The 10,946-nt window shown below is 41.2% G+C and overlaps 1 protein-coding gene across 2 annotated transcripts in view; it reads right to left on the bottom strand.

Annotated features, from left to right (window-relative positions):
- TBXAS1 (thromboxane A synthase 1) overlaps positions 1-9,764 on the bottom strand; it is a 230,966-nt gene extending 221,202 nt beyond the window's left edge. The window contains exon 1 of one of the 2 annotated variants that reach the window (XM_056342010.1): positions 9,513-9,764. In XM_056342010.1, the coding sequence (XP_056197985.1) occupies positions 9,513-9,610 (98 nt within the window). In that variant the 5' untranslated portion in view covers positions 9,611-9,764. The remainder of the gene's footprint in view (positions 1-9,512) is intronic. The other variant, XM_056342008.1, reaches the window with a different exon arrangement.
- Between the last annotated feature and the right edge of the window lie 1,182 nt (positions 9,765-10,946).

Genomic DNA, 10,946 nt, shown 5'->3' on the forward strand with positions numbered 1-10,946 from the left:
GTTTAACAACAGGGCTCTGTGTTCTAGGAGAACACCAGATGGCTGGTTTTCCACTCAAGTTGATAGCACTTCCATTTGTATTAAGCAACAGCCGTAACTCAGGAAAGAAAATAAATTGTGAAACCATGAAATACCTAACTACTGCTGATAATTTAAACTTCTTAAAGTTTAAAAACATAACTGCTGAGGATAGTGTCCAAACTGTGAGAAATGACCTGAAGTCTAAAATTTTCTGGTAGACAGACAAGGTTTTAACCACTATTCTTCTAAGAACAGAAAGGCTCAAGGTTTGTTGCCATAGCTAGGAATAGCTATCACAAAACCGAGGATCCTTTATTTTTGCACCATCTATTCTTAGCTCTTAAGAGGAGATGAGAGACAGCAAACCAGATACATATCTAGAAGTGAAGGCTGCTGAACGCCACTCTGGAACAGCCCCCCTTCATTAGCTACAGAGCAGATCTGAAACCTTTCTGGAACCACCGACAAGTGTTTGCTCTTCTTAAAGCTGTGTTGTCTCTCACGCGGCCAAAGCTCTGACCTGGCTGGCTACTGAGGAAGTATTCGGGCAACCCAGAGTCCTATGCTGGGTACAATATATCATAACTTTCAGACATGAATCAATCAAGAACATTAGTGTTACACTCACTGAAATCTATCCTAACATAAATGTACAGCTTCTCAGTTTTCCTACCATGAAGCTTAGACTGGGGTCTCTCTTGGAGACATCACTACATCTCAACCCATGATGAGAATTTCAGAAAATCTTAAAACTAAGGTTTGTCAAAATCTTTGCACAGCAAACAGATCATATTGGTATTTTAAGAGTTGGAAGAAGGCCCTTGCAGTCTTGACCACCATCACTCTCTGTCCCTCATGCTCACATGCAACACATTAAAGATCCTTCAGCTGTTCATTCCTCTCCCAGGGTGGCTGTATTTCATAACTTTCCCACATTTCAAACCATGTGCCTCAACAACCTCTTCATCTTGTTATAGCTCTACTGAGAGAGTGTTTACGTAAAAGCTCTTTGGAGCTTTTTGGATGAGAAACCACAAACATGCATGCACAGATTACACCAGATTTATTGCTACTGAATAAGTTAAAAAGAATACTTTGGGTTACAGGTGCAAACTCTGCCAATAGTTCTCATCCAAGAGCATTCATACAGCAGGAGCTTGTGATCATACAGTTGCCAATTACCTCTCTCCTTTAAAGTCCACTGCCTTTCCATCCTCCCTGTACCTCTCAACTCCTAACAAGTATCATGAGGTTTCTACCAGCTGAAAGGCACTATTCTTTCCAAGGAAGTAGACTTCACCTTGTCAACACAAGCACACAGCCACCTCCCCATGCCCTACCCCCAACACACATCTCAGTTCAGCTCCTTTCTTCCAGCCTCAACTTTCCCAAACATACTTGACCTCAGTCTGTAATGATCCACTGCAAATTCATAAGGAGTCATATTCTTCTGTTCCCACCCATTCTCCACAGTCCTTCACCAGCCATTGCTGGGAATACATTGCTGGGAATACATTGCTGGGAATAGATTCTTTTCCTATCCAAGAAACAAACCAATGTAACAGGGTTTGCCCTATCCCTTGTCTGTTGTTTCCTTGCTCCTCTGACAACACCACAGGTTCTGCAGAACCATGGAAGAAGCAACTGGCCAGGGAAGAAACTACCAGAGGAATGGATATGGAGAATCTCCCACATGCTAGATGACCACTGCATTAAAACTCTCATATCCCTACTGATCTGCACATCAGTCCAGTCATAGAAAATAGATGCAGAAAAAGTAAACAAGCAGAGCTTAAAAGAAATTGTCACCTGTGTAAGCAATGGCACATAAAGCAAGGGAATGAAGAGGCAGACACTGAGCACCATTTTCTCAAGCTCCTCCACTATTCATGCGAAAGTGAAATAAATGCATTTCCAGACCCAAACCAGAAAACACTTTAAGCCCTTTCTGCTGGCTCTTTCTCAGCAGTTAGCACACACTGAGCTCATGGAACAGCAAACTTTGTTTTCAATGGGGAAAAAAGCCAAAAACAAACCTAGGGAGATAACAGATAGAAAAATCCATCTAAAGGTTTCGGGTATATCAAGGGGAACAGATAAAAGACAGTCTCTCAATAATATGTCAATACTTTATTTTAAAATAGCTCTCAGACAGCTCCATTAAACACTGTATAAAACTTCCCTACAGAAAAGCAAGGCATGGCAATCAAAGGTATTAATTACTGGTGAGCCAGCTACGAGGACAAAACATACTGAACACCGTTTATTGATGAAGCCTGATGCAAAGACAGAAAGGAGTGAAGAAGAATATAGGCAACTTTCTTTTAATGATGGAAGCAGTGTGGAAGGAGACAGGAAAAGGGAGAACACAGACGTAAGTTTCATCACCCTGAGGAAGTCTAACCTGCCAAAACTGCCCACTGAATTAACCTTCCATTTAAGAGGGAGTACAGCCAGGCTAGCAGGACACTTGGTCTGCTATCTGAAAGATATGGAGTGACAAGTCTACACCCATTGGAGACATGAGGATGCAAAACTAGTCACCCCAGTGCAGGGTAGTCACAGGAACTGCTAATATGCTGCAGGGAAGAGTAAAGTTCATGGCACTTTGAACTTGGAGAAAATGCAGCAGTTCTGAGAGGCCTCTCTGAGCCTGGCAATTAAATGCACAGATACAGCAAGAGACAACCGCTGTGTAATGGGATGGAGTGCCCCACTCCTCACACAGGCAGAGCCTTCTCTTTAAGGAGGATGTTTACATTGCTTTCTTTCACCATCTAATTTCATTTCTATTTAATGGAACATCAGCAGTGTATTAAGGTTCCTGACACAGTCAGTAGATGGAGGCAGGACCTTCCAGAAGTTAATTCAGAGCACCCAAAATCAGTCTGCAAGGCACCTGTATATCCCCAAGTTAAACAAAGCAACCTACCCCAAGGTGAACAGCAGTTCAGAAGCTAAAACCAAAGTGCTTAGTCCAGAAGCTCCAGAGAAGACTCCCAGGGAGAAGCTGCCTGATGGAGAAGCCAGAGTAATTCCCTCCCTTGCCAGTCTCTCCTGCTTGTGCAACACAGCCCAGCCCAGACTTAGTCCATTCCAAGCCCTACAGGAAGGGAAAGCAGAAATGGGATCACTCAAGGGCTGCATCCAACTCCTGTTTCCCTGGCAGCATTTGTGCACATCAGCCAGCTTCACAGCATGCTCCCTGGACACTAGATCTAGAGAATATGCCAGAAGAAGATAGGTAAATATAGTTATTTTGTGAAAGATAGCTATCCTATCCCTGTAGGTCTACCTTAAGGTACTATTAATGCTGTAATCTCCATGCACTAAACCCAAATTCTGCTGGAGGGATTTATGGGAAGAGGCATGAAAAGGTTTACGGAAAAACGAAGATGGCAAGGAATTAATAAGCTGGAGGTTGACTTCTTTACATGGGTTTGTTAGGGTAAAATGCAACTTTACAAAAGCAAAAAACCCAGGAAACACTTGAGGGCCTTCAAATAAACACCACTGGCCATCTAATCTGTAAATTAAAAAAAAAAAAACAAAAAAACCCACCAACAACTGGAAGATAAGAGGCCTCTGAGTTTTTCAGTGACATGCAAGCAAGCAAAACCAAAGCTGCACAGCACTAGAGGCTGAGCTATGTTTATCAGAATGACCAAGGTGCTGTAACGGCCTCTGAGGACATCCCAGAGAATTTAACTCCGAAGCTGCAAAAGCAATGATGGATAAACATTCTACCTCTCCCCCCAAAAGTGAAAGAACTTTGCTTACCTAAAAGCAGCATAATCAGGGCACTGAGTGAACTTCATTCTGGATGATGAAATCTACTTTGTTTTCAGAGAAAGAAAGTATTTAGTCATTTGTGGCATGGCACTTTTCCAAATTATTATTCAGTAGCTTACTCTGCTCCTTCTCAGGCTCACCTAGAGATGCTTGATTTAGCTCAAAGACGAGGCCATATATTGCACAGCTGTGGGATCAAATTATATTTGACACATTAGTGGGAATTCCAGATTTGCTTCATGTAAAGCTGCATGACAAAGACAATTCAGAATCTGTTAGTTTTTTCTGTCATCAACAGCAGTTTGCTGATGTTTCCTGTTGAGTCAGATCCTTCTAGCTTTCATAATGGGACATTTGAGGGAGGGAAGCAGAATGACTTCCACTGACATAATGGCCATTTTAGGAAAAAACAAAACCAAAACAGCTGGGGTTAACAGAATATAAAATAACAAAACTTCCCTGCCTTCTGACCCTGTAAACCTGATGTACGGTTCACTGCAAACAGAGAAACTACAAGGCTGTAATAGGGGAAGACTTATGAGGGACTGTACCCTTAGAGCCCAGCGCTGGGGTTGGCCACCGCTATGAAAGGGATGTGCAAGATAAAGGAGAGCTCAGGACCAGAGCCCAGCAGCAGTACAGGAGCACCAGCCCCCGAGTCCTCACCCTCGCAGAGCCGTGCTTTCTACCAGTGAGGGAAACAGCATGCTTTAACATCTGAGGATGAGGATGCCTCTCTGAACCTCTCAGCTCAATGAGCCTGATGTGAGAGATGAGCTGCACAGCTTTGTGAGTGTATGTTGATGCTCCATACACATGCCTGCTTCCAGCTATAGTGGTTCTTGCAGCCTTCTGCCTTTGAAGAGAGCAGTGACAGCTGGAAAAGTTTGAGTCTACCCACACACAGTTGGTGCTCTTTCCAGAAAGGATCCAGGTTTTGCACTGCCTGATACTGGATGTGTCTGGAAGCATTATCTGGATGTGTTAGGGAGAATAACCTGCTCACCCTAGGCTTGTACTCAAACCCTAAGCCTAAAGCTCTAGCAATCAAACACCTTTTGTAAATATTGATTTTTTGAAGAACAAAGAACAGTGCAGTATCTGGTTTTAGGTGGCATCTGGTTGGAAAAAAAAAATATATACCTGAGATCTATTTGATCTCAGTTTTGCCTAACTCAAGCCCAAACCAAAGGTTCCTCAAAACCAGAATGAAGTTTTATTTGGAGACAGATTATCTCTAAACTTTCTTTTTCAGAGCCCTTTCCAAAGCCAAAAACATAAAATAATGCCAAACAAGGTATAGTATTGAAGTCACCTATATCAAAACACTACCTGTCCTGAGATTAACTTCTGATGGGGTCTAGTACAGGTAAGGTACGAACACATGTTGGCCCCCAAGTCTAAGTCTCTCCCACATCTAAGTGTGTGCAAATGTCTAGGCTTAAGGCCAGAGGAAAAAAAAATATTAAGTTTAGTTTTCATTCTTTTTGAAGAGAGATTACAAATGCTTTGGGTCGGGATTGACATGTTATGCAATGGGTGGACAGTATCTAGATCCAGTGGAACCCAAATCTCTCAATCTCTCTATACATTTCTGTAACACAAGTGATCATTAATATAACTTCAGTGTAAAAATGGCATCTTTCTGAATGATTTTGCCTTTCAGAAACAGACAAGAACACCTTTAGTATATGTTTTGCTATGTTTGAAAGCGTGCAATTAGACATGTATCTTGCAAACATAAACAAACACCTCCCATCCAACCTCCGTGTTTCTAAAAAAACCCTGGTTTGTTTAGACAAGGGGTTGATAATCCAGTTTGAACACAGGTATCTGAATGCTGTGACAGCTTCTTCATAAATGCTAAGCTTATGGTACATTAAACTTTAAAGCAAGATAAACTGCTTTCATTTTATCAAACACCTTCCCAGACAGCAAAAAAAAGACACAAAGCAACGTCTGCAGCTACAACCAAGCATGGGATACCCAACTCAATGTATGTTTGAAATGAAAATGAACAATATGTTGCATAGATATACCACCGCATTTTTCAATAGAGAATATCACTGGGATTTGCAAACGTTAACCTCATTCCTCCCTTAAGTGTTTTTTATTTCATGCCTGGAAAAAACTGAGATTCACAGAGATAAGAGAATAGACACAGCAGTCCTTGCAATTGAGAGAGAAAGTGCTCTTGAAAGAACTGCTCTGATAATCAGTTTGGCCAGTAGAAATCACAGAGGGTGGGAGGGCCACAGACAAGAGATTTTTTAAGAGTGCTCAGTGTTGTGCCACTGGCATTACTGAACTTTATGTATTTAGCCATATTATGCCTTTCTGTGGCTGGTAAAGCTGTAATTTCATTGTCTATCACAATAGTAATGAGGTAGCAACAGCCATCGAAGAACATGTGATATGAAGTCTGCAAGACTTCAGCCTAGCGAGAGCAAGCAGTAAGCATGGGGAAGGTAGCAGACAACTAAGTCCTTCAGGAATGGGGGACAGCAAGCAGGCTCTTAAATTAACAGACTACCAAAAAAGCAACCTCAGGTTTGTTCTTCCCCTTTCAAATCTGAAGACTATGTACCGAAAAGCTTCTCTGTTCTTTCTACTCTCAATGTTAAATAAACTACCTTAAAAAGCCTCTCCTTAGAGCTGACTTAGGGTCATGTGGAAGACAAACATTGAGAGATAATAGTTGCTGAATTTTCCAGTGACTTAAAATTGACACAATACACTACAAGCATGACCTTTATATTACACTGATGACAATGCACAAGAAATCAGAGATGTGCTATTAGAGGATTTGTTATGAAGAGTTATTGATGATCATTGTACCATAAGTAACAGCCTAAAAAAAATTATCAAATCAACCAAGTTTCCTCCTAAGATCTGTATCTTCTCTAGCAGTTTATTTTTATGCAGCTACAGCCTCTCTTCCCTCTCCCAATCAACCCTTGCTTCATATGACCTCACCTTACCCAAAAATGTGAAGAGATTGGTCTTATCACAATTTAGCAAAATACCACCTGCCAGCTGAACTGTGATAAATCACAGCTGCCCTTACAATACACATGCTAACAGTGACTGAGGTTGAGCTGATGGGCAGCAGCTCATGGCTGTCATCTAAACCACTGAGTACCCCCATCCACAAAAATCATGCTAAGGAAATAGCTCAATAACATGACAGTTGCCATCACCATATTGCTGTTCTAGTGTGCATTAGATCTATTGACTTGTTCTCTACCTGCAACTGCCTTCTGTTTAACCTGCAAGCCTTTTACAGCCAACAAGGTGGACAAACTGCCTATTCTTTATGCTCGCACAACAGTTGACACAATATGACATTGATCAATCATAAGCTATTATCATAACAAAATTTACAACAGCAAATACTCATTCCTCCCTTCCCCCATGACTGCTCTTCTGAAAAGATACAATGCTGGCAGAAAAAGCTAGAAAAAGAAGAACTCAGAAGTTATTAAAAAATGTGAATAAGGCTTAAAACAAAAAACATCAAAAGAACTTGAAAAGGTATTACTTTATTATTACTCCCATCATACATAACACTTGTGTTTTCTGGCTCCTAGAAGAGCCAGACAATTGGGTATGCAGCATGATTGCAATAAAAATATCATCTAGAATTAAGGACTTGCATTTCTATTAGCAACCCTTTACATACTCTTTAAATAATTCCTTGAACCAAAGGTTTCAGCCATGAATAAAGGAAGCTGTCAGCACACATTGGGTTTTACTCGTTTGTTTAAACAGACATGCAGTATAGAAAAACTCTATAAAAAGTAGACTCTCAAATGAATGGGTTGACAGGCTTGAACAACAACCACCGCACTGCAGATATGCTTCAAGCCATTAACCTTACAGGTTCAGTCACTGCATTTTACTGAAATAAATGGATCTGAATAGATTACCCATCAGGAAAACCTGCCAAAAGCCACAGGTGTTGCCCAGCATATTTCATTACAGGTTTAAGAACCACCAGCTTCTCATTGGAAGAGTCACCTATAGGCACTTGTATATAATAAGCTACTTAACATCAATCTGTATCTATAGAGCAACAAGATTGGTTAATAATAACCATTGGCAGGTAGAGTATAAAACAATTTCCCATATGAAACTCCAGCTTCCTTTACTTGATAGCTTCACAGAACTCAGCTAGGAAAGGAGAAAGACTGAATGAGGCATTTCTACCATAAGGCAGTTTCCCACCTTACTCCTAAATTGGACTTTTCAAAACTTACATGGTAGGCACTCAATTCAGCAGCTGAGTATCCAAAACCAGAAGCCTGGTTTAACTTTGTCTTCAGTTTGCAATTAGAGCTAGGTTTGCTTATGGCACGACTGAATTCTGTATTAAACTTCCATGTCTTCGTTTCATGGGGAGGAACAGCCTTTCTTAAACTGAACCAGAAAATGAGACTCTGAAGAAGCATGCACCAGAACATACCCTACAACACAGAGCAGTTCTGTGTCTTCAGAGACCTCAGCACATCTGACACGTACTATGTGGAAGCATGAAGGCTCTTTCAGCTGACTCACAGGCAGCCAGATCTTACCAGCAGATCAGCTACATTTCTGACTGTGGATGTGTCTCTGCCCTCCCTCCAGCCTTTAAGCTCACAAGAGGTGCACATATCAGCATCTAAACGGCATGGCTCTACTGAAAGATCTAGTGCTGCCATTCTTTTTCCCAGCAAAATTTGAAGGAAGTAGGACTCAGACATTTGTGAAGATTTGGGCAGATCTTATTAAGAAAGCCGGCTCACCCACTTACTTGATATGGCATGAAGCACATCAAATATGGGCTTGACTTGACTCTTTTCAGTTTCTCTAGATGCTCCATTGACACAGAAGGAAGTTCAACGGGGTTAAAGAATGAAGAAATACATGCAGAAGTAATAGGTCATTTACGCTGCTACAAATATTGTGCCATCTCTATTCTCTTCTAGATTACCTTTGGATTTTTGTCAGAGGATTTTCCCACCACTGTCCCTGAAACTTTTTCCTGAACACACATACAAATGAGCAAAATACATTGGTTGACTGGAAGGCAGGATTTTAAGAGGTATCTGAGTAAAAACAGTCAGAAAAGCACTCCCAGTTTGGCTAATTTAATTTCTGAAATAAATTATCTGGACAGGGTGTTGTTTTTTGCATTTCAGCACAGCTCACTGCAGTTCCTGCTGTGCTAACCATTACAGCTGCTGTTATTCTGATTTGTATCCACTACTCTGTGTGGAAAGAACAAGAGAGGAAATTCAAGCAGCAGTTAAAAGTGTCTGTACACTTAAGCCAAGAAACCTGGAAAGGGACAAATGTACAGCATAGTACAGAGAAGAGGACCAACAAGTACTCTGTTTCTTTCTGACCAGCATCAATGTACCTGCGCCCAACAGAAATTAATAAGAAACAATAATAATCCTTAAATTTTAGGGCAATTTTTGTTAGCAGTTTGTTTGTAAAGCACTTAAGAGAAAATACAGCAAGGAAAGAATTTTCTAAAAAGCGTTATGAGTTTCATATCTACTTCAGCCTCTGCATCCCAACTAACTCCCCCTCCATGTCCCTTCTAGCCAATTATCTTCCAGTTTCCCCTTACAAGTAAAAGATTCTATAGATGTTGGGGTAGCTTCAGCAGGCTTTGTGTTTGATTCAGAGCCCATATTACCATTATCACTTACCAATATAGCAGGACCAGGAAGACTGCCAGCAAAGCCAAGGTGACTGCTGTACTACTCATTTCTATAGAGGCAAACACCAGGAGATCTACAGGCTCCATTTTCCTCCACAATGGCTCCAGCCTTGGGTGGTGTATGCAGGGGAAAGACTCCACAAGAGCTGATAAAGCCTTCCACAGCTATATGAATGACATCTGTAACGAAACAGGAACCAAGAGAGCAAAACCACATCAAGTCAAGTACAAACTGCAAACCTTTCCTGTTCTCATCGACTGCACACTCTGAGAGAACTTGAAGGTTCCCTGAATGGTAGGATGTAGCAATTTCCCTCCTCCTGCTGTTGTTGACTGTCATGCCAATAAATATTTACATACCCGCCACTTGAGACATCAGTGCTTTGAATGGGTTTTTATACATCAGGTATGGGAAACTGGGGAAAGTGTGGGGGGAAAAAGGGGGAGAGAGCCTGACCATTACACAGATCATAGAAGAAGAATATAATGACCCTTCAGGGGTGCCTTGGCATACAAACAGTGGCATTCACTGAAGTAACAAAAACAGAGCATTTCTGCAACATAAAACTCCACTAGGACTTAAATCTCCAAACTGGTTATACCTTAAGAGAATGGAACAAAGTAAACTTTAAATTATCACAACTAAAAGGAGAAACTAGGGAAAAACTCTTCTAATGTGACTACTAGAATACATATATAGAAAGAAAAACTAATGAGCAGAAAAATCCACTGTAGTACTAGGGTCTATAAGTAAGCATGAATCCCACTGGTTAGTCCACACAGACAGCACTGTTTGGCTGTATCATCTCGGATTCATGAGTATTGCAGCAAATTTTCCTGGCTCAATGAGACACTTCCCTTGGAGGTACCATTAACCAGCCCCTCCGGAGATACTTTGGCTGCCCCTGCACTGTATTTCTAGTATGAAGGTTAACATCGGTATGGCCACATCTACTATCTCTGCATTCTGGCACAGTCAAGCTGTCATACTCCCTTGAACAAGCTGCATGTGAACAGTCAAGCTTTGACTGCAGTTCAGGAAATGGATTGTCCATAATATATGAACTCTTCAGCTTTCCTCCGTATTTTCCTGCCTGCAAACCTCAATCCTGTTTCAAGCACCTGATCCAGTCCAATTAGAAAGCAAACACTGAAGTATTTCTGTAAGACCACCAACCTGTTACACACAAAGTTACCAAATGCCGTTATCAAAAAAATCCTCAGGATTACAGCAGCAGCAGCTTGCAAGTAAACACTCTCTCCCATGACAAAATTTCCCAAGCTGTCCGGTATTGTTTGTTACTTACTAAACTAGAAACACCCATATATGTACTGCAGCCTTCCCACCCATTCCAAACAACCCATTTGAAAGTTAAGGAAATCAAAGTTACCCAAAAAAACTAGGTTACTGAATTATATGGTA

Source organism: Falco biarmicus, chromosome 5, assembly GCF_023638135.1.
Source record: "Falco biarmicus isolate bFalBia1 chromosome 5, bFalBia1.pri, whole genome shotgun sequence".
NCBI lineage: Eukaryota > Metazoa > Chordata > Aves > Falconiformes > Falconidae > Falco > Falco biarmicus.